Source organism: Mchenga conophoros, linkage group LG11 (genome assembly GCF_057382185.1).
Source record: "Mchenga conophoros isolate Kocher_MC1m ecotype Shallow Benthic linkage group LG11, M_conophoros_male_GT1.1, whole genome shotgun sequence".
Classification (NCBI taxonomy): domain Eukaryota; kingdom Metazoa; phylum Chordata; class Actinopteri; order Cichliformes; family Cichlidae; genus Mchenga; species Mchenga conophoros.
The window spans coordinates 9,525,771-9,550,670 of NC_140536.1; the positions used below are offsets into that span (position 1 = coordinate 9,525,771).

The window sequence follows — 24,900 nt, forward strand, 5'->3', positions numbered from 1 at the left end:
CAGTCACCCCCACCCGAGGAACAGAGGTGGGTGTGGAGGTATACGGGGTCACAGCTGCCCTCGTCCTGGGTGCGGGCACAGGTGTCGGCTGACTGACAGGAGTGGAAATGATGACTGGGTGAGTGATACTGACAGGTCTATCTGGATTTATTCTGGTCCTTCTGCCACCACTATTTACAGTCTTTGACTGAACAGTCTTTGGGGGAGCAGAGCAGAAAAAATCTTCCCAGTCCACATCATCCTCTAGGAGGGAAACATCCCATGGATCAGAAAAGAGTCTATTGTGTGTTTTAAGTGGATAATCAGACGGTGAGTGCGAAAAACAGTCACTGGAGCTCACCATCGGGAGTTGCTGGAAATAGTCCTTGTTATGGCGACGTGTGCGCCGCTTTCTCCGGGAAGAGGCAGTGGGCGGGGTACACAGCCGAGCCTCTGGCACGGGAGCCTCCATTGAGCCGAGGTGGGAGGCGGAGCCACCGTGCCATGGCAAGGTTGAAGGTCCGGTGAGGAAAATGGCTGGCGGGCGAGCGAGGAGCGGAGCAGCGGAGGAGCGAGCGCCCGAAGCCTGGCCTGTGACGCCCGCTCTCCGCGGCGAATGCTCCGATGCAGGTGAGGCAGCAGGTGGAGGACCGCGGCGTCTCCGAGGCCCGCCCAGAGCCAGGCGAGTCCCCTCAAAGACGTGCTCCCTCTCTGAGAAGAGCCGCTGTTTCCACCTGAGCTTCTCCGCCCAATTGGAGAGCGCTGCGTCCTGCCGCTCGAAAAGGTCCGAGTCCGCTGGGTCCACAACGCGGGGTCGGGTCATTCTGTCAGCGGTAGTGTCGTGGATGAGAGAGGGAGGACCCAAACGCTGGACTCACAGGTAGGTAGGTGAAGGTGGATGTTTATTGCCGAAGGAGCGAGCAAACAGTACAGAGGGAGGAGATGGCTGGCTGACTGAATGAATGAATGAATGAATGAATGAATGGCCAAAGGACTGACTGACTGAACATACAGACGACATAGACATCAGACGTACATCATCAATGACCCGACACTGAATGGGTAGAACAGAGGGCTTAAATACACAGACTGGTGATAATGATGATAATAAGGGACCGGTGAGTACACAGCTGAACATAATGAACTAATGATAATGGGAAGAGGACTGAACATAATACACACAGACCAAGGCTAAGACAATAAAACAGGAAGTGGAACAGGCAGTAGATAAACAGTGAATGTGAACTGAAAACACTGGGTCACCGACCCAGGAACCCTGACATTACTATAGTTCTCATTCTCCCAGTCAGTGCTTTTTGTGCAAGATCTTGTCTAATATTTGCACACTTACTCACACTCTTTATAAACAAACATGATGCGTGTTTTAGAGTAACAAGTAAAATGAATTCTGGAAACTAGATTTTTGAATTGGGAACTAGGGCCAAAAAATAAAACTGTTGCAAAAGTGACAAAACTGCAGATTCTTCAATGGCCCCTTGAAGATGTCACACAAGCAAGCTCCTATGTTAAAATGCCCAGTTTCACAGCAGAAATAAACCTAACATTGGTCCAGGCCGGGCGTCGACAATCTTCAACATCAAAAGAGCCATTTTAGCTCCTCCCAACAAACTACGAGAGAAAAAGTGCAGCACACGTGTGTAACGTGGATTAACATGTTTATTTTCTATGAGTTTCTAACTTGAATATGTCAAGCTCTGCCTGCTCTTGCATTACTGTGTTCGATTAACAATGCAGACAAAGAAATAATGCGCACATTTGTGATTACACTTGTGATAAAGTTTACAAGAAGCTGTTAATCAATCACAGTCCATACAGTGTTGCTGCCAGAGACCAAAGATGGAACATTCATCAGCAACTGTTCAATAAACTAAATTTTTTGGACATTGTTTTGAAAGATATTTGCAGGCACTTAAGTTAAGCTAGCAAACATTGGAAATATTAGAAAGTCCAATTGTTCTTGATTGCATCACAGCACACCTGGGAACCTCGCTCTGCGCCGTTGGTTTCCTTTTTGCACGCTCTTTTCTTTTTCAACAACTACCCAGTTTAAAGCTATGCCTAGCAGTGTGACAGATTTGTGTGATAACAATTGGTTGTAGGTGCAATATGGCTTGCCAACAGCCTATCCATGAAATATGTAATCCAGTTTTGCTGATTGGCTAGTATTACTGGAAGGCTTTTTTGTGTGTTACATAGAATTGTTCATAACAGGTGTTTATGTCTGTGTGATGTACCTTCCTAACCAAGCTTGTTAGCATTAGCTGACAACTTAGGACTCCAAAGAGTCATCCAAATATGGTCACTCCTGGCTCTGAAACACCCAGATGGCAACAACTAAAACGCTATTCCCCAGGCTTTAAAACGGGACTTCATAAAACAAAGATTCTTGTCATGTCTTGTCAATTGTTTATATACAGGCTAAGGCTCTCATACAAAGCAGGGTTACGGGGATTAAGTAATAAGATGGTTTATAACTTACTTCAGCATGCAAAACAAGTTGGCAAAAGTCATTCCCTGTATGCCTGCTTCTTAATGCTTGTGATGTGCAATTTTACTGCTAATTTTTTAGGGTATGATTGTCACTGGGGAAGAAGCTGAATGTCTAACTAAAAACGAGCACTTTTCAGTGGAAGACTGGGTGGAGCAAAATCAGGGTTGTGCTCTGAGAACTTGTCCCACAGAGACTGTGAACTTTCCAAAAATTAAAAACAACTTGAGGTATCATCCTTCTGATTAACTGGATGAGATCCAGAATGCATCGCAGACATACAAGCATGAGGACTTGTAGAGTGCGATCTAAAAACTGCACCCACGCTTAAAACAGTCAAAAGTGGCACAAGAAGATGATCTTAAACAGGCGATCGGCCAAATTTCAATCAGGTAATGTGTTTGTTTTCCATTTTTGAAGACTTGTGATCTCCTGTAATTGTACTCTTAATACTTCATGTACATTTTACTAAAAAAATTAATGAATAATATTCTGATTTAGACATACAAAGTTTTGCATGAGTACTTAACCATAAGTGGCAGGAAGACAGTTACCATATACTGTTTAATCCAGTGACAGTCAACTGGCTCACAAAGTCGGATTCTACTCAACTAACTTTATACACAGGCTTTCCTGGAAGCTGAACTGGGCTGGGATGATCTTGGCACAGACTTAGTCCAAGCACATTTGTGAACGTGGATGTGTATATAATATCTTGTTATGTTTTGGTTGGCTGTTTACTGTAACTAAATCTGGACGGAGTGTTACAGTAACTGCCTTTATTAGCATTGTTTTTGTCAATGGGAAGATATTGCTCAACATACAAGGACTGGGGAATAATTTCAGCAGCTTTTTATAGACTCCAAATGCCATAGTTTTCATAGCATTGTCTTAAAAGGAAAGCAGACAGAGGGGCTTCATCTGCTAGGTCTCAGACCAGACCGCAGTGAGACAGCAGGCTCTGGCCGAGCTCTCTAAACATGTTCAGGACTTCTCCAGAACAGAGTAGTAAACAGTGGACTTTACACACAATTCCTTGAAATTGCAAAGTGATGTATTGAAGTATTTGGCCTAAATGACAAGGAGAAAAATGTAGTTTCCCACATAGAGATAACTCTAGGTGGCTTTAGATTGTTGTCGTTTTAGATTTGTGTGCAATGATTTTGAGATATCTTATCGTTCCATTTACTTTTTCTGGGTTAACAATGGACACTGCTGAGAAACTGTTGGGAAGGATTAATAAAATGTATCCTGTGGCGCTGTGGATGCATGTCGCTTTTTAAAGTCAAAGCTTTGAATAAAGACGTGTATAATATATATCTGTGACTCAGATGAGCTGATTAGAAGAACAGCTGTATCCAGCTCTGTGTTTTCCAGCCTTTGAGTCTTTACCAGCTGCACTTTGTTTTGATATGTTTTGTGACCATATCTGTGCATGATGCAAACATCAGTGAGCATGCATTTTGGAACTTTGTGAACAGTGTTTGTGTAGGAACATCGTTTTCTGGAGTGTTGAAGCATAAATTAAGCAGACCTGGGCGTGTTTTCTTTACCTTGTGGTAGTCCTGCTCCAGTCTTGAGTCAGAACCAGCTCCCTGCTTGTACTTGTTCATCTTTAGTTTCATCTGTCTGGTCCTCTCCTCCATGTCCATACCTGAGCACAGAGACAGATGCGAGTCAGCTGGGAGCTGGTGGACTGTGAGGAGAGCCTCATGGAGGGGCATACTGTTATGGTGAGAGAGGCTTCTGTTGAGCTATGAGCCATGAGCTATGACGGGACAGATCTAATGGGAAAAGCTGAATGGTTGGCTGTTTTTAACAAACACAAACCCGTAAACATATGCTGCATAGAATAATAAACTAATTTTTGAAATCAATAAGTCCCACAAAAAATGCTGCTTTTTAGTCAGTCACTAATATTCAAATATTTTTATCTGACCTCAGTAAAACACATTTGAATGCTAAGCCAAATTACTCCAGTACTACTACAGCACTAAATGTAACAATACTAGTGATGCATTTTTTAAAAAAACTCTAGATGAAAGGAAATGATTAAACAACAAATTGAAATCCCTAAACGATCACATTAATTGGCCGAAGCATCCCTCTCGATTAAAACTGACAGGCATTTTAGTCCTTTTATAATTGCATAAAATCATCCGGTTTACCCATCTTATCACCTCCCAATTTCAGTTTAAGCTCTGCAAATGTGATTCTTACATTCGCAACCATGCACAGGCCTCTGTTGAAGTACAAATACCAATAAGAATAGGAACTGTGTACATTTTACAAACCTAAAAATGACAAAATAAGCTACAAACAGTTTCTACAGTAACCGTTTCTTTTCTGCAAAAATGTTCACCACATGGTGACTTTCCTGCTTTTTCCTGCATTTCCATTTTCCTGCTTACTCTTTGTCTCTACTTTTGTGTCATATGACCGCAGTGACAGAGTGAAGATGAATGCACACATACAGGCGCCATGCTCACATGCCTTCATGTACACACTCGCACACAAAGAGAAACGAAAAAGCAAAGAAAAAGAGTAAAATAAAGGAATACAAGCTCAGAGCAAATGAATGACTGCATGAGTGAAGCGAAAGGAGTTGACGCATCACGCAGTTAGTAAACTACATGTGATTTCGCATCTCTCCCGGAGTATTTTGTTAACTAATAGTATTTAATTTAACTTTGTTAAATGATTGTAACTGAGCTGCTTTTGAAATTCCAGTGCAGTCAGAAAGTCATTTTTTGTGATCGCTTCGTTTCAGTGGTCGTGATAAATATGAGGTTAAAATTGAACAACTTTGAGTTCATGTTCTTTTATACCAACACGTTCTCATCCCAACTTGTAACATAGAAACACATGTGACAAATCGCCAGTGTGTTACGCGTTTGGAGGCACGAGAGCCGTTTGGAATGAATCTATACATGTAAATGTGTTTTACGTTCTGATCATGAATCACTTTGGAAAACACTATCTGATAGTGTTAAGGTTATGGTTATGGTTAGGGTGTAACACGGCTGGAGCGTGTGTTACCGCCGCGAGTGGCATTCTATTGGGTTCAACTGAGAATCCGGAGCATCTCATAAGGACGCGGAAGGGTACCTTTCGTTACTATGAGACGCCTCGGGACATGACAAATCGTCTGTATGTTATGCGTTGGCAATGACAATGCTCTGTTTATCCAATTTTTATTGGACAGACAAGATTGGACAGTTCATCACAATAAATTGTGTTAGATCCTAGAAGACTGATGGCTTTTTCATGCTTGAAGCTGGAGAAACGAGGCAGTTAGCTTAGCTTATCATAAAAACATTTAACCTCGTGTGGTCTAGACATAAAAAGCTGAACGACCAGGACCTCAGAGGCTAGCTGCTTAACAAATTGTACCTTTTGTTTTGGACTGCAAAGAGACCACATTTTAAGTGACTCGGTGACTGTGCATGAATGTGTGCGGCAATCATTGTTTCATTTCAAAGCAAATCTGTGGAACAAGATCATGAAAACCATACTCACTAAAGTGAGTAAAATTTTTGACTGCACTGCATTAGCAGCGTTTAGGAACTCTAAGTCATTCAAAACCACACGAATCATCAAATTTCACTTGAAATAGGCCAAAAAGAAATCAATTTAGGGAAAAAGTAGCAAATCTATGTCTACAAAGAGAGTAATCAAAAGAATAAATCTGCTGTCATATGCTCACAGTAAGTTGTTTTTTTTTATCTTGGTAGAAAATGACAGTGTCTCACGTGCTGCAAAGAAACCACACTGGTGTGATCGTGATCATGCTTTAGTGAATGACAAGCCCACACAGTCTGTGTGCAGAAAAAATAAAGCAGCAGAAATGGTATGGAAGCCAGAAGCATCATCTACCCAACAACGAAGAGAGCAACGCCGCAAGAAATTGGAGTCAAGCCAAACGGGAAAATAAAAGACGACTGAGATGAGGGGAGGCGGGTTTGAGGAGGGGGAGGGCAAGCCAGGAAGACGTACAGAGAGAATCACAGCAGAGGAAGGAGAAGAGGGAGCTGAGACAGAAAAGAAGGAAGGTGCAGAAGAAGAAGGGACAGACCTGAGTTCGTCCAACTTGGTGAGTCCGTGTCTTCTGGGATCACATCACACAATGGACAGACACAGACAGAGGAGAGGAAGATGGATGTGAGAGGATGCACGAAGGGTAAGGGGGAGGGCGAAGGAGGAGAGGAAGGATGGCTGGGAGGGCGACGCCATCACCAAAGGTCTCGGGTTTGGAGGGTCAGAGTAGACAGGAAGGAGTCGGAGGGGAGGGAGGGGGACACGACACAACAATACAACACGACAATGACAAAAACAACAAGCACAGAACACACAAACAAAATCATAGAGTACACCAAGAACACACAAACTCCACCATGGGGACAGTGAGAAGTCAAAATAGAGCAAAAAGGGTGCGAGGCCGGGGGAGGCTGAGGTAGAGAGGCCAAGAGTTTAGTTATTAGAAGTCAGAGAGAGAGGGAAGGGGAAAGGTTCTGTGCTTTAAAGGGGAAAAAAGAGCTGAAACAGGAAAGAGATGTTAATGTACCAAACCAGATAGAAACTTGAGACCTCTCTGCAGGCAGGTGAGGAAAGGAGGAAGAGGAGGAGAGAGGGGAGGGGGTGGAGGTATATAAGGAGAAGTGGATGTCACTTGAACCTGCATGGGGCAACTGTGGGGAAACAGCCTGGAAAAGTAACATGAACGGAAAAAAAAGAGGAAAAAAAAAAAGAAAAACTGAAAGCACAGAGCAGCGAGCACACAAAAGAGAGACGGCTACCTCACACAGTTTCACCAAGAGAACGTTCAAACTGACAAAAAATAGAGACATCACCTGGGTAGAGTGCGAGAGGTTTAAATACACGAAAGTGTACGCTTGGGCGCGCGCACACACACACACACACACACACACACACACACACACACACACACACACACACACACACACACACACACGAGCATCAGCCACAAGATCTCTCTGAAAAGTCACACAATACCAACATTCGACTGCCTGCTGCCAGGCATCTCTGTTGATTCCGATAGATTCACATTGTATTCATACGCATATTTCACTTGTCTCTGTATTATTCATGTTCTTCCTTTCTTCCGCTCGGGCCCCCGAAATATTCTGTTTAACTCCAGAGATGAAGTGTGCTTCTGTTTCCTCTGCGGCTACCAAGACACTTTCACACGTTTTGATCTCGCGTCGAGACAGCTGCTCATTGACTGACCCGACCTCAGTTCACAGGTTTAACATTGGGGTCCGGTTTGTTACCAACCTTCTCTCTTAGAGTCATGCTGACCCCTTTTTTTTTTCTCCTGTTCTGTTCTCCAGCCCTCCCATCTGATCTCTATCCCAGGGGCTGAACCTGACAAATCAACAGTAACGACCAGGAGAGCCTTCATTGTCCTACACCCCCCCCCCCCCCCCCCCTCCCATACACACACACACACACATACAGAGAATTTGCATTTAGCTCAATTAGCACTCACTTAGCTTGAATAATATGGTGTCACATGAATTAAAAGACAATGTGAGGCATCTGCCTAGCTAGCTTTCATGAACGTAATAGCAGTGTGGTTTAGCTTCGTCAGTCATTCCAGGAAACACACAGAAAATATGCAGAGTTGGAGAGAAATGAGAAATGGATGGAGTGAGAAAGTGAGAGAGACTGACTGAAGACCAGGCTAGCTGTAGGTTCATCACAGATTGGCCTGTGGGAAGCAGAGGCTTTGAAGACATGCCTCTCTGCATCCTGCAGACGCACTGAGAGAGCTACTGGGTTTTTAGCTCAGAACAGCAGATGTTTTATGTTTTATTTTAAAGCCACAATCCTAAATCTGGTTCTGTTGTCAAAACGTACCAGCAAGCGGCATAACAAACTAACATAAATGAGGCTTAACTTAAAGGAAGGTGAAGGCGTGCCACCATGGGAACATTTCAGGAACACATTTCATGCTTCCTATACATCCATGGGCAAGGATCAGGTGTCATTTAAATAACGCTGTTATTTGTACAGTGCTGACAAAAAAATCAGTAAAGAAATTAATATAAAGGGTAAGAAATCTATAAAATGTATCACTATTTTTTAAGGCGCTAGAAAAAAAACCCCAAAACAACAATCTTTTGTGGGGTTTTTTTTCATAGTTTTAAAATGTCAACTCCAAGATGCACTGCAATACCACACCAAGCAAGAAGAGACTGAAAAATAGAAGGATGCCATCCAGAGGCTGACAAAGACACCTCCTGTTAAATCAAAGGTGTGTCCGTGTGTGTCTCTATATGTATATATATATATATATATATATATATATATATATATATATATATATATATATATATATATTAGGGGTGCAAAGGTACACAAAATTGACGGTTCGGTTCGATACTTTGGTGTCACGGTTAGATATTTTTTCGATACAAAAAATGTTCATGCCTTTTTAATTTGTCATTTATTAAAATTATAAATATATATTTTAACTCAACTTAAATTTAATGTTGCTGAAACAACAAAATAGAAAAATCTATCTGATCGAGAAATCACTCATCTTTGGAAAAATAGTTTATTACAGAGAAATGTCTCTTTCCAAAATAAAAGCTATACTATACGCTTCTTCTGGGCTATATTCTCAGCAGCATATTAAACATATCAGGTCCCCATAAGGAGAATCATGTGCTAACGGCTGTCTAAATGACTCGGGTAAAGTTTGTAGCATGCGTGCTTGTTGTTTTTGTCTGCTTCCACTTGTCTTTGCACTAGGATGATGTCGGTGTAAATGTGCAGTCATATTCGTTGTGTTCCCACTAGTGCTGTCAGCGTTAATCTTGTTAAAATGACATTAACGCCATAACGCGGCAAATCTCCGTTAACGAGTTACCGCGGATCGCCCCGTGCATGGGGCTGGACGCTGTCAACAGGTTAACGAGCTAACTTCGCTAACACAGTAATTCTCACCAATGTAATTGAGCATTGCGTGGCACATCTGACATACTGTTTTACTTTAGTCCATGACTCGCTTACCATCAGGGTCATGCTTCACATGAAAACCAAAATAGTTCCAAACGCCAGATCTGAATCAGGGTGGGGGAGGTTCAATTTGCCATTTTGCAAAGAGCTTAGCTTCTGTCTTGCTAGCTTGTGCTGCACTCAGTGGATCTGCACTCTACAGTGCAGCCTAGGCGGAGTAGTTGAACGCAGATCCACTGAGCGCTCAACACAGACAGCATCGTCAGAAGAAAAGTTGATCAAATAAATAAAAAAAAATTGTATTGTTCGATACATATGCGTACTGAACCGAAAGCACTGTATCGAATGGTTGAATATCGATACGAGTATTGTTGCACTCCTAATACATACATATATATATATGTGTGTGTGTGTGTGAGGGTAGAATCCAGTTGAAAGAGTCCACACAAGGACAAATCAAAGGAGCTTGCAAAGAAAAGCATCTGGACGTTTCACCTCTCATCCGAGAAGCTTCTTCAGTTCTAAGGTCAAATGGTGGAGAGTCCCACATTTAAACCCAGTGGGAGTTTCCCCCCACAGAGGGACAAAAGGACCCCCTGATGATCCTCTAATCGCCTGAGCCAAGGTGGGAAACTGGGCGTGGGTCCCAATCAGCCAGGCTTTCGGGTGTGTTCATTGTGAAACCTGGCCCCACCTTATCATGCGAATTCCTGAGGTCAGTTGGCCCAGGATGTGAGTGGACGTTAAGGCGTCTGGGAAGGGAACTCAAAACTGGATTATAGATGGCAGACAGTTGGTGTCGTAAACCCCCGCCTCTGTTCAAAGATGGTCGCTCACAGTGGACGTAAATGGCTTCTTTCACTCCTCTTTCAAGCCATCTGTCCTCTCTGTCCAAAATGTGAACGTTGGCATCTTAGAAAGAGTGACCTTTATCCTTAAGATGCAGATGGACTGCTGAGTCTTGTCCTGTGGAGGTGGCTCTTCTATGTTGTGCCATACGGTTGTGAAGTGGCTGTTTGGTCTCTCCGATGTGGAGGTCTGGGCATTCCTCGCTGCACTGTACAGCATACACCACATTGTTAAGTTTGTGTTTAGGAGTTTAAATCTGGGACTCTCCGCCATTTGACCTTAGAACTGAAGAAGCTTCTCGGATGAGAGGTGAAACGTCTTCAAGTAACTTAAAGAAGTCCAGACGCTTTTCTTTGCAAGCTCCTTTGACTACGATGACCTGGATGACTGAGAACCTTAACAGACACACAAGGACAAAGTCAGCAATTCTTCACAGAAACCATATTCTATTAGAATACTTTCAGTGAGTCCATGAGCAATAAACAGCTATAGTAGATACTATTATTATGCAATATTTTATTGCTACAAGCTTCGCTAAACTTACAAACTGAAGTAAATACTATAAAACAAATGACAAGTAAAGCAATGACTGTTTTTGAGCTGGTTCAGTTTAGCTTTGAAATGTTCCTGAAATATTCAGTCAGTTAAGCTTGATACTCAGACCTTTAGACATATTTGTTGAATTTCAAAAGACAAATTTTAAATCTTTTTTTAAAGGCTTGTATGTAGAAATCATCATGCTGTGTACAGGGCTGATCAGACAAGCATGAAGAGGCCTATACGCAAGATTGATGCACTTTTCTCTTTTTGACCGGGTACTTGTCTGGTTAGATACGTTGATTACTGTTCATGTACTCATATGAGAGAGAGTAAAAAAGACTTGTACCCTATCAGACCGACCGACCTGTGTCAGTGAGTGAAGGGTAAGGTTGCGTCCCACCATCAGACAGAGAGCCATTCAGCCCTCGCTGCTGGTCCTCCCATGTCACCTCTAAAGCAAGACATACACATAGATATACACACACACACACTGATTTTGACACCATTAGGAGATCTCCTTCCTGCGCAAATGTTTATTCTTCTCTATAAAATACTTTCTATGTCTTCATTTATTGATACATTGCATAATGAGCATGTTGTGTATTATGCTCTGTACCAATAATAGAAAGCTGCTGCAAGCATAAATTAAAACAAACAAACAGATAAGAAAAAGGCATCTTTACTACTTCAGCACTGAAATCAAGGACAGCTCCTTATCAAACATTATGAACTTTGCTCCATCTGCTGGCCAACAGAGGTAACAGCCTCTCAAATAAAAAAAAACTAAAAAAAAAACCATTACACTCTGCAGTACTGCAGCAAAGTGTAATGCACAGGCAGCAGGAAATGCTGTTTATGTGGAACACTATCCTAAAAATGTCTCTATTCACCTTTACTCCATTACGCCATTTTTATTACTGTTTTTGGCAAAAAAGGACAATTTTCTTTGCACTAAGCACCAGTTATGTTTGTAAGAGACTGCCAGTCTTAATGGAGTGCATGAAAAGACTGTGTGCACAAGAGCGCAATAATCCATGTCTAATTGAAATGATTGGCAATTTCACAATGGAAATGGAGAGCTCTGTCTTTGTGAGGTGGAGCTGAGCAGAATTAATTAGTATTAAAGAAGAGGGCAGATTAGAGCTCTGAGGCCACGCTGGAGGCAGAGAAGGGCAGACCAACCAAACTTCCAATCACAGCACTCTGTATGCATTAACATCAGTTACACTACACACAAGTCTCTAGTTTGATCACGCAAATAAAGTCAGAAGGAACGGACCATGCTTTTTGGGTGAGAGATGAAACTTGGGCGAATAAAACACTTTGGTGCGACTGAGAGCAGCTCATCATCAAGGACCACAGCTGCTGCTAACTAATGTCACAGAAGGACCAAGAGAGCCCACACAGCAAAATCACACCATCACACTGCTCGGAAGACTTGCCTTTCCTCCCATTTACCGGTGGGCCTTGGGGTTTTTCCTCACTGCCTGCTGCTAGTGGGGAGACAGATGGAGGTTCATGAAATGGTGCAGCACTGAAACTTTACACTGTACGTCACCGTAATATCACAGCTCATTCCACTTGGGCCCAGACGCAGATGCACATATGCCACACAAGTGTGCACGCACGCACACATACGCACATATACCACAAGATCTGATGTGCACAGCAAGCGTTATTGCATAGAACTGCCGTGAGCTACTGGTTAATTATTCTGCTCAGTGTGTGATTATCAGAAAACATAGTTTTATAATATGCAGTTGTACAGTTATATTGACAACTCAACATACAACCATCTTACCATCCAAAGACACCATTAATTAACCCTGTTTAAAAATACAGTTTCCTTTTAGAGACCTTTCATGAATATCCAATGTGCCAGTGAGTGCTATAGCTGTCACAGTGTTGAGTAACAGCACCACACAGTCAAAGGACAGAAGCGTGCCACGTAAACAGATGGGAAGGTAGGAAGTAGAAACCGTGGGGAACTCCAGTTTCTGCCAACACTCTTGCCGCTCATTCAAGCCTGGGTTTGAATGTACTATACAACAGCGTGTACTGTACAGCACTCTCGAGCAAAACGCAAACTCCACACACTTAAAATGCAGAGGCTCACATCCGCCGTGTTTCATTTTTAAAGATCTGCCATGACACAAGAGTAAAAACCCGCCGCGTGTTCTCAGTGATAAACACACCTGGATGATCGTTTTGGGGTTCAGGCGCCCTGGGCTCTTCCCCTGTTGCCACACATAAACAGATACACACATACAGGACAGTTAATGTATCTGCCAACTAGGCTTATATCAATATTCCAGCTTCTCCCAGGAATAATACAATAATATGGATCCAGTGTAGAAAGGTCCACACGCACACAAAAGCACAATCAGATTTGCTCAGCATAAGCCAAGTGTCACACAGCTCTGTGGGAACCACGGCGCAGGGTCGGATCAATGCTTCCCCTCTGCCCGTGCAGTGCCGCTGTCCTATAAGAAATAGACTAAAACACAGAGCAAAAGAAGGAGAGAGTGAGAGAAAGGAGAGAGATGTGAAAAGGCAGAGTGCCTGTCAAAGAAAAAAGGAAGAAAAAAAAAACAGGAGTAAGCGAGGCTGGGGGCAGGTATGAAGAGGAAGAACAAATAAAGGTGACACAAAGGAGCAATGGAGAGGTCCAGACACAGAGAGAGCTTTTGAGTGATAAAAAGATGGCAAAGATACAAAAAAAGACTGGGACTGAGAGAGAGCGAGAGCACAGGGGAGAGAGCGGGGCTGGCTGGCAGCTGTACAGAAGACAGGGAAAGGCCCTTGTGGACTCTGACAGTGATAAAAGGGTTGTATGAATACTTTGACACGTTCACCAGAACTGCACGAGCTTCTTCTCTCCAGATTTATCTCAGTCGTTCCCCACAAAGCTTAGAACAACCCTTTTACAGCATCCAATTTAAAGACACGTGAAAACAATCATTGCCTTCATCACAGTGCTTCATATCACAGTTCATTACAACAACACGCAACAATTTGCCAGAGGAGTGCTGAGTAACACTAAGGACTTCACATGCCTCTGTACAATGTGAACAAATGCAGGTTTTGCTGTAATTGTGAAAATTGTGGAGTTTAGCACAAAATAGCATAATATTTGCTTCGGTGACGTATCTCAGCAGTCCAAATGTTTTAAAAATCGAATTATTTGCAGACAGTTAGTAATGATATCTGGTGTGTAACGCAAAGCAAAAGAACAGCAAGGCTACAAATCAACACAACACTGGTACGATCAGTAGGATCAAGGCACCACGATGGCACAGGACATTCTAACTGCACGTTTAAACACAACTGCAACGGGGGGGTTGGAGGAGGAGGATTCAGTATGCACAGATCAAGTTTAGCCTCCACTGAACTGAGCTACCCGCCCTGTTGCAGACAGGGTTTTGGCTTTTGGAGGGAGGTGCAGCTCGAGCAGCAATTCCCAGTCCGAAAGACGAAACCCGAACATTCAGGTACAGACCTTCACGAGGCTCTGTTCCTTCGTCTCCATCTTCTGAGAGAGGAATGGAAAAGGAACCGAGCAGAGATGTTAATGGATGGAAGGCCAAAGTGAAAACCCATAAAGCAATGAAAAATCCTTGTACTTTTGAGACTTCTACAACTTCTACCGAAGCGTTCCACCAGCTAATAATAATTATCCCTTTGGTCAGTGACACCAAAACCAAAAAGCTCTTCTTGTGACCCACAAGTTCGGGTCATAAAATAGTAACTTTATCGCTTTAAAATACTGAATATATGAATGCTCAAAATAAATTCAATTAGGTAGACAGTAGCCGTGTAATTTAAATTTAAAAAAGACATCCAGGTGACTTACTTCTGTCTTTGCCTGCGGGTGGAAGCTGTGGGAGTTGCCGACCTCGTCTACTGGACATAGGGGTACTTGTGGGACTGGTCTGGACGGACCCACTACGCGGATGTGCCCTATATGACAAAAAGTAGCAGACAATGGCATGAGACATAAAGTAGGAGCTCGATGTAGGTGTTGCAAAGAAGAGAAAAGCGTACATTTGATCGGAGACGAGCAACATGAAAAGTAAAACTATGTTCTTTAATGGAGAGCCAATACGTGATTTAATGTAGTTAGCTGGGGTCATTCAATTATTTACAATATATGTAAGGTCACATGTAATTTAGTCACTGCCAGACACAGCAGAAATCAATCAGTGATAGAAAACTCGCTGTTGACTTTATCTCCAATATAAAACCAATGCACACAGCGGTGATGTTTTGGCACATGGCATGGAAGTGGAGGGCTACATCGACTGTAGGGAGCTGAGCTGCAATAAAAGATGCCAGGAGTGAATCGCATGTAAAGTCGACTCATCAAGCTGCAGGAGAGAAGAGTTGAAATGCAGAAACAGCAGACCAGTGCGACCATGCGTTCAGACTGTCCCCGCAGGCTTCCAACTCAAAAACAAAAGAAGAAGAGGAAAGAGGACAAAAAAAGTAAAAACAGAATGCCATCCGAGGACATCAGTTGATGTTAGTAATGAAATCAAAGTAAAATGTCGGCCCATCACTGCTATACTCACTCAAGCGTATGAGCAGTGTGTCCCAAATTAAAATTTTTCTTTTTAATAAAAGGAGTCAGCAAGCTAGCTACGGTGTCAGGGTCATCGTGCCCGGGATATGTGTAAAGAAAATACAGCACATCCACTGGTGCTTTTGGAGACAAAACAGAAAGTGGCGTGTGACAGGTGGAGGTCGGTGGAGTGAGGTGAGCTGAGGTGAGGTGAGGCGGGGAAGCGGGGGATTAGGAGGGTGGGAGGTAGGTGAGTGTGATGTGGTATTTTTGGTTTATTCTGGGAGTTAGTCAGGGTCGGGGTGGGTGGGAGCTCATGGGACAGCTTCTGTACGGCTTTAAGCCTGTAAAGGTTTTAGCTGTACAAACATTTAGAAGAGGTAGAGCATCTCTGGAGGTAGAAATATTCTTACAGGTTGATTTAAAGCTCAGTGTGAGAGTACAGCACTTTTAGCTAGGCTGTCTACACGAACCCTAGTTGTAAAACCTCGGTACATGCTGCACATCCCTTGTTAAAAGCAGAATATTAGCCTTGATGTTTCAAATGTGCTTTTCGAGAGTAAGGTTTATTAAGAAAAATAACAAAAAAAAAATCGCCCAAACAAATCTTGAAATACTTATTAATGTTTACATTTTCTGTTTAAATGATTTCTCCCTCCAGTGAAGCTATGCTTCTGGGAAATGAGTGTACAACTAAAAAGTACTGTCTGCTTCTATGCCACGTTGGCTGGCTCTGATCTCTGATCTGGGTCACACCTCGTCAAGGCAGGTGAGGGGGGGGCGGACCTCCCAGATGGCAGAGAAGGCATGGACCTCATGAGCGAAGAGTCGTGGGGGCGTTCAGTGGAGCGTGAGCGGGACGTGTGGCGCTCTATAGTGGGCCGCTGGTCTGCAGAGCGGGACCTGCTGTGATACTCGTGTCTATCCATGGCTCCGTGGCTCCTACAGAGGTTGTTGAGAGACAGGCAGGCACTCAGTGTGTCTCCAGCAGGGCACGGACAGTAAGGAGGGCAAAGAAATTTTCTGCACCCTCAAAACTCCAAAGGATCATGTGGAATCCTGTATTTTTAATTGGTATAATCAATCTACTACCAATAGCATAGATACTTGTCAGAAGCTAATTGGGTGTTATGTCAAGTGTGCCTGATTTGCAGGTAGTGATCAAAACTACCTAGAGATAAAGACAAAATGAAATGATTCCTAAACTCTTAAAACACACATTATTGTTTATGACTCTCCACATGAGGCTAATTTACTTTATTTAAAGAGCAGACAATATGGACTGTGCTAGGTGGCTCCTGTGTGCTTTGCAGTCCTTGGTGGAACCAGTGACTTAACTGTGAAGTACTCAAGACGTGTGCAATGAACAAGGACTATGTGCTGTCTCTCTGTAGGTGATAGGTGAGCATTCTGTTTGAGCCAGAGTGGGAATGTGAGGGAAAAGTGACTGCACTTGGATTATTTTGTCTGTTATATTCTGCAAAATGCCCAGGCAAAAGAACTTTTGGCACAGTGACAATGAAGGCAGATTCAGATGATCTGAAGAGCTGTAGGGGAAAAAAAACAGGTGAGGTTTCTCAGCTGGGAAAATTACTGACGAGGTACAGAGAGGAAAAAAAAATTTGTACAGAAATTCATTGATCAAGAAATAAATTCACATATTAAAAACAGTGAAGTGAAAAAGGCACCTCAGTCTTGAGAAGCAGAGGGGATTTTAGAGCATGCTGTTTGCTAACCTTTGTATGTATGTTACCAGTTTCGATTCACACACCGTGAGTAATAATATTTTATAGTTTTTGTACTTTCATACAGAACAAAATAGTATTGAAATGCAAGAAAACACTATAGATATGTGGGAACGTCTTCAGTCAAACTGGGTTCTAATGATAGCAAATACTTTATAAATAATTTCATTAGATCAGTCCATTTTGTTATTGCCATTCAGTGTCTGTAGTCTTCTCAAGTATGAAATATTGTCCAGTAGAGGAAATGTCCTGATAAAGGCTCATCAGTCAGTGACCTTACACAATCTATACAACAGTCATTTACTCTCATCATCACCGGGTCCCGTTCTCATTACGTGCTACGGCCAAGAATCTTTCAGTGATGTGAGGTTACGTCTGTTCAAGCATCACATTATGTGTAATTCAGTGGACGCAACTGTAACACACAAACTGCTCTGCTCACTAGATTCTCACAGGAATGTTTGTTTTCCTGGCTCGGGAAAGTTGCTGTATTCATTCCTACATGCTGCATACTGTACAGGCTTTGTCCTGCTTTAAGTGCACTCTGGAGGGTTGCACTTAAACTACAGAACCATGAAAAACCTTTTCTGCAGGCAAATCACCCAAAACTAAAACATCTGGTAAAAGGCTCCAACTCCACTAATGCTCTTTGTTGCTAGACTCTTTTTTTCCCTCATCCAAGTGGCTTTTGTGTCTGTATTGTGCCCTCATTTCTTTTCAGGTCTTACTATGCCTGACTGCAGACAGAAACAAACTATCTATATGAAGAGTGGAGGGGAATCAACTGTAGTCCTCTGTTGGCTACTTTCCTTTCTCTGTCAGTTTAGACAAAAGGAAAGACACAGAGAAATAGATGGACAGCTCTTGTTAATGGGTATCTAGGTTATAGGCTTAGCCTGAAGTCGGGCCAAGCCAGGCCTTAGGGAAACTTTGTGACAGTTTTATAAAGTCAGTCGGGCTCTTGGGCTGAGTTCAGAAGACTCATCAGTTTTTTTTTCCTCCTGGAGAGGAGAGAAGTAGCACAAATGTCACGTTATTCCTGACTGGAAGCCAGATGGCAGCAGGCAAAAGACTGAAGCATGGTGCACCAGTGTGGGTCGGGAATTGATGGGTGTCAGTAGGCCTTTCTATAGGTGCTTGAAACAGCCCAGCAATCCATTCAGACCATATAGAAGAAGTCAAAAGGCCACTCTATGGATGACTGTAAGTGCAACTGTCAATAGCATGTTAAATTAAAAAAAAAAAAAAAAGACAACATCAATAATAACAAACACCACTGATCAACATATGGCTGTTTGCATAATGCGCATGGGTACACAATGACATCAACAAAGGAACAGTCAAGTGCGAGCCAGCACTTACACAGCCGACATCAGCAACACAAATAGCTCTGAGCCTCATCGTACAGAGGCAGTTGTGTAACATAACTGTACAGCCACACAACCTCAGAGCCGTGATGACTCCTTAACAAAAACCGATATCAGGGAGGATATCATTTTCCGTCATCACCTGTACGATCACGGATAAATTAAAGACGGATGAAGAACAACTTCAGGAGACCACAAGACGGCGGGCGCAGCAGCGCGTGTCAGTACCTCTCGTAGTCATAGTCGGAGGAGTAGGCGCCCTCTGAATAGGCACGGGTCATCCTAGTGGAACGCAGTAACCTGACTGCTTCCTCGCGGCAGATCGGATACACACGATGGTTGCGGCTGCCGAGAAAATATCACAGCTGGTCAGCGCTCGATTTTTTAAATTTTGTTTCACCACATGGGGGAGGCAACATGACAAAGAAGCTGGAATTCAGATCTCAAAACTGAATACAAAAGTACACTGATGCGCTGAATGTACCCATACGACTGCAGGGGAAACCACCTCTGCTGGACAAAACTTCACAACCACAAAACACTTATCTATTTAACAGTATGGCCAACAGACGCTCTTTTAGTAAAAAGACAAGAGACAGACTGAACTTCTCCAAAGCCTGCATTCATGCACATGATTTATTCTAGAAGATTTAAATGCTTATATGATAATGAGATGGTGAGAGAGAGCAATGCTGATACTGGATGAAATGTATGGCTATTATCCAATCAACATGATGCACCACGGGAAAGTAAACAGTTCTTTATATATTTAATCTTTGGCAGAAGAAATGTATACTGATACACATACACACAAAACACTCACGGCACTGACATTGAACAGGTCAGCTGAAGTGATTTACACCTCAAATCCACAAACCCATGTGGCTTTTTAAAGCATGCCACGGTGTCAGTGCTATATCTTCAACACCCTAATGGAAGCTTTCCTCAAAAAACAACCCAACAAATAAAATATATAAAAAAATAGGCTTGTGGGTTGGTGCATGGTTGGGGAGGGGGTTTGGCTGGCTGGTAACTAAAGTAGCAAAGGTGGGGCTTCATGCAAGCTCTGGTAAAAGTCTACCTGGGGTCCTTCTGAGGGTCATCAATAGGCTGAGTATGTCTGGTTCGAGGTAGGGTGAGAAAATGGCTGCAACCACATGGAAGGAGGAGAGAAGACAGAGATGGATCTGAGATGTTGAAGAGACAGAAGAGAAGGAGGAAAGGAGAGAAAGACAGCAGATCGGAGACAAAGATCATACAGGCGGACAGCCGGAAGGGGGAGGAAACCGAGGGGAGGTTGTAAAAGAGAGAAGCTCACAGGAGAGAGGTTAATGTACACGATTCAGGGTGGAAAAACTGGTGAGGAAGATGAGAGGTGAGAGAAAGCCGAGAAATCGCACGGCGAGGAGACGACTTCCTCGGCTCTAGTGCACAGACAGATAAAAATGGTACACAGAAGACGCCGGAAGAGAAAAGCACAGTCCGAACCCCTAAACCGGTCCCCTCTGCTCGACCATTAAACTACTTTAGACCGTTTAATAACTACAGATTTTTTTTACATACATCATTTCCCAAGAAAGTCAGAAAACATTAAGTGTTAAGAAAATAAACCAGCAAGGCTCACAGAAAGCTATGAAAGCCATTTTTTACAATATTATAGGATACCTGGGAGAATGCCAAATTCTCTGTGACATTTTCAACTGTTTTCAATAAATAACTGCAAGCTGTTAATTGAAGCAGCTGAAATACACTCAACAGAGCACCGTCCCAGACAATTTAGATAAGTGCATTTTCTGCATCTGACACTGATTTAGCTCCAGCTTCAGAAGTATCAAATAAAGTTAATTGGAAAGGGTGCAGGGTGGGCTGGGGGTGGGAATAGCTCCGACCAGGCGGTGCCAAGGCCACAATTGGACACTTGGAGCAATATTTTCCAAAGCTCACAGAAAATAAGTGCTGATGGAGGATAACTGACCACTCCCCCTTGACCACGTCTTCCATAAAGATAGTGAAATACAGTACATGCAAATCCTGTATAATGTGCTCAGCACTGGCAACATTTCTTTGGCTCCCAATGTTTCCTGCAGAATTTCAGTCTCTCGATTCAAACTTGTGCACTTGTCTTTCAGGAGTGTAGTCTCATCCGAGGCTGGTGCTCATGTGGAATTTTAGCTTGTGCCAATGCTATTTTTAACTCTAAGAATGATGATTTTAATTTAAACCACTACATCACATTAAAGATGAAAGTGCGGACAAAGAAGAAGAGTTTAAGGCAAAAGGCGTTGTGCTGTGGTGTATGCATACATAAACAGCTCACTGTGTACTTACTCGTCTTGCGCTGGTCAGCATTTACACATTCATGCTTAAATAAGTAGATGCATGTGCTGCACATAAGTGTGAGCTGAAGTGTATGCGTGTGTGTACCGGTCAGGTGTGCAGTTGTCGTCAGACAAACTGTGGTGCTCCACTCTAGCAGACGAACTGTACTGAGAAGGCCTAAGGTCAAGTGCTTGGTCCCGACTTCTGCTGTGTGACAGAAGTGGACTGATCACCCCTTATGTATGCTACATACTGCCCCCTGCTGTCCAAGAGGCACATGGCCTCATGTTTAACAGAGGCCATGAGAGGAAACGGGAGAGACGCTGCACACCACAGAGGGTTGAGGTGCTATTTTGAAGTAAATATAGCAACATTTGGTGCTACAACCAAAACAGGTGGCGAATTTGAAAGTAACCTGAAACAGCATGCGTTTCAGCTAAACTAGTGAACCTATTTTTTTGTCAATTCCAAAGCATGGAAGCACAACACTACGATGTACAAAAGACCTACCAAAAACTATACATGTCGGGCCTTTGGTGCATTGAGCAACTGGTTACCTGGAGGGTGGGGGAACGCTGGGAGAGCGCGACCGCACCCTGTTTATATCAGCTGACCGAGAGCAGTGGTTAGAAGACATGACCTGCTCGGGGACCGACAGCGTGGAGCTCTGGAAGTCTCTGCCATTTGGCCGGTAGTCTGTGAAAACAACAATGAATAAAGAGAAGCAGGGGGTGGAGAGAGCAGGAGAGAGAGGGTACAGCGTTATTTAAGCGATTCCTTTATTCCCTCACAACACCAGAGATGCTACTTGTATGCTTTTTACTTGCTTTTTACTTGAGTTATTTAACTAACTACATATGGTTAATGAACAATAATGAATGCTGCTTTTGCAGACTTAGTTTGACCACTGTCTGTAATAACTAAGAGGAGTAAAGCAAATCTTGGTCAAACTTTGCAAAGCTAAAAGCCATTCTGCACAGGTGACAGACTCATTTTGATATGCTGAGTCTTTATCGTACAAAAAATGAGGAGTGGGTTTCCATAAAGGTGTAAGTCATCTGCTGTTTTAACACTGTGCATTAAACATGAAAATAGCCTTTCAAAAGAATCTGAAAGATTATAATGAATTTTCACTGGTAGACTGATTAGTCCATTGAACTTGAAAGAGTTCATTAACCGATAATCAGACATGGCTAAGAGCCACGGTTAAGGTCAGTGCTTAGAACTATTAATGTTGATTGATATTCAATAGAGTGTATAGAATATTTAAAATGAGTTAAAGAAAAGCCTGATTCCAAGTTGGAAAAGATGGAAAGGTAAGAAAGAAATGTTGACCTTCACTTTAAAGGAGTCGCATGTTAATAAGATTTTCTTTTGTGTGTCGTAGATAGAATAAAATAGATTTCTTTAAACGTGTCAGGCTAAATGACCCATAGAGTAAATTGTCATATTCTCCAAGCCTACCATTTGTTTATTGACATAAACAAATACAAGCTACAAACATTTGAAAAAAAAATGACCACAATCCACAATGTCTTCACTCCATTATGATGTAAATTAAATTTTCAAAGGAAAACATTTGTCATTTCTTTAAAAAGATGCTCCACTAGTGAGCTTCCTGCAGCGCAGCAATCAACTTCCATGCAAAGCCAAATTAAATCTATTCTTCCTCCTGACATGTTGCAGATGCAAAGAGGAGATTCTTTGTTGACAATTAATAGGTTTTAACAGGAACTGGCTGCAATGGTGCAGAAAGAGGCAAAAGAGCAGAGGGTTAAAGCAACATGAAACATGTTGCACAGATGTAAAAAGTCTTAAAAATGTTCAGTTGTAAGGCCCATTTGTCTTCTACAGTAGCTACTAGTAGCTATAGTAGCTGTTGTGGAGCAGGGAAATTATTGTATTACTGTACTGTGTGTACTGTATGTTCTGTAAAACAAAAGTAAAATGTTTTCTTCCCCATTTGAACTGTGGAAGCAGATAACGGCAAAAACCGCAGATGAGATGCAGTGGAGCCCGAGCAAAGGGGAGGGAGCAACCAGGGCTGAGTGAAGGGGTATTCCTTTCACTGTGGATGAAGTGAGGGGGTGGGGGTGGCTGGCATTGTGAGAGGCAGTGAGGGGCTGATGAGAATTTTAAAGAGGCTGGAGGAGGATTTCCCTCAGCTGCGGTATCATCGGCAGGCCGGTCTGAATGTCTGTGTGTGTGTGTGTGTGTGTGACACGCAGTTTGCTACAGAAACTGTCTATTCTCCTGTTTGTTTTCTCACATTTTTCCACTCGCTTCTTCTGTGTGGTGAGTGATGTGAAACGACCTACAAACAGTGCAGGTAGCTGTTTCCATCAAGCTTAATTGCAAAAAAAAATATAGCATGTCCCGTGGTCTTTTTGTGAAAACTGAGAAGGAGAACTAACGATTATATAAAGACAGGCACATGTTGCCCTCAAACGCAACCTTGTGCTTAAAATTTAAAGGAAGCCTTTTTTTAAGCCCTCACTGTCTTTTTCAGCATAATTTTTCTTCCTAGTTATTATTTCATGTGAGCAAATTTCAAGCACTTCTCAGTCTTTTTTTCCCCTTCCCCTGTCTTATTCTCTCTGGCTGTTAGCAGCTCTGTCTCTGCTTTTCTGATGCAGCGTGGGCGTGCTGCTGAAGCCTTAGCAAGGACAGCAACTAGCAGTGCAGAGGCAGACAAAAAAGCCCTCTGCTCCCTAACTGTGCTGCTGCTGTTGTTTGCTGATGGGTTGCAGGATCTTAGCCCGATACTGCGAGATGTGATGACGTGTGTAAGCATCTTTCCGGTGGCGACGTGAGTGAGGTTAGCTAAGTACATTATTAAGAATCGTAATGCAGCTCTGGTGAAATGGAGTGGATTCGATTCACTTACGCCACACAACGATGACCTTCTTAATATGGCCTTGAACTGTTTATTACCTGTTATTACCCCAACGCCGTCTTCACAATCATAGTCTGAGATCTCACTGTCACTTATCCTTTGGGATCCTTTGAGAGAAAGAAACAGACCAAAAGGCAAAGAAGCAGGAAAGAGGAGATAGAGGGGAGAGAGAGAGAAAGAGGTCATTTTCATTCCCTTTTTCATTTATTTAGATGTTTGTTTGTTTTTTTTTCAAATAATAAGTCACCCCTGCTCTGACTGTAATGCTCACTGGTCAAAGTGAACCCTCCAACTAAAACAAATAATGCAGCATTTCGCCGCTCGATCCCAACAAGAGCAGCCGATCCTTCTTCATCTGAGCCGTGGCACTTTGAAATGGCGCAGTCAATCATTCAGTGCACACGTAAAGGTGGAGACGGGGAGAAGTGATAGGGCCGTGTAGCTCTTTCCTCATCCTTCCCCCGTAGCCTTATCACCCCCACTCCCCACCCAACGCATCCCCACCGCCTTCACCGTTCATTCAACTTAAATCAACTGGACACGTGTGCTTTTTCAGAAATGACAAGTGCTGCACTCTGGCAGTGCCGCTCCCAACCTCTCATCTCAGTTGGCTGAAAACTTTTTACAGCTGTCAGCTCTTTCACTTCACGCTAACACCAACACCCAGAAAATCGTCCTAGTGGGGGAGCGAGCCAGCCTCCCGTGGCTGAAAGAAGCAGCGGAGTGAAGCCGTATGGCATAACGGACTGCAGCGCAGTCCTCTTAAGCGTGTTAGGAGGTATGAGGGCCAAAGACTCTAACAATAGTAAGACAAGGGTCAAAAATATCCTATATAAAGAGTATTGTATATTTCATGCATGCAGATAATCAAATATTATTTCCTCTTTTTATTTTTTTGAGTAAATATGCCAACTGTGTTAGAGGATTAGGCCAGTAAATAAGAAGTATCACAAAAGCAACACAGTCGCCTGCCGTTCTCAAGAAGATATTCACAATGAAGACACACAAACACAAGCAAAAGCAGAATGGGCAGAGTGTGCCAATGGTAATCTGTGCAACTGTTAAGAGGAAAATATTCATAATAGGCCAAATAACAAACAGTATACATGACAGAGGAGAGGCAGGTGGTCATAGGCCAATTATGTCTGTCA

The 24,900-nt window shown here is 42.9% G+C and overlaps 1 protein-coding gene across 19 annotated transcripts in view; it reads right to left on the reverse strand.

The window, feature by feature from the left end:
- Positions 1–24,900, reverse strand: part of rims2a (regulating synaptic membrane exocytosis 2a) — a 158,636-nt gene that overhangs the window by 36,144 nt on the left and 97,592 nt on the right. For 12 of the 19 annotated variants that reach the window (XM_085290795.1, XM_085290793.1, XM_085290792.1 and 9 more), the window contains 9 exons: positions 23,788–23,856; positions 21,411–21,549; positions 19,616–19,681; positions 18,763–18,879; positions 16,179–16,364; positions 14,715–14,821; positions 14,361–14,393; positions 13,057–13,098; positions 4,042–4,142 (listed from right to left, as the gene is read on the reverse strand). In XM_085290795.1, coding sequence (XP_085146921.1) covers positions 4,042–4,142; positions 13,057–13,098; positions 14,361–14,393; positions 14,715–14,821; positions 16,179–16,364; positions 18,763–18,879; positions 19,616–19,681; positions 21,411–21,549; positions 23,788–23,856 — 860 coding nt within the window. The remainder of the gene's footprint in view (positions 1–4,041; positions 4,143–13,056; positions 13,099–14,360; positions 14,394–14,714; positions 14,822–16,178; positions 16,365–18,762; positions 18,880–19,615; positions 19,682–21,410; positions 21,550–23,787; positions 23,857–24,900) is intronic. The other 7 variants (XM_085290797.1, XM_085290794.1, XM_085290798.1 and 4 more) reach the window with 7 other exon arrangements.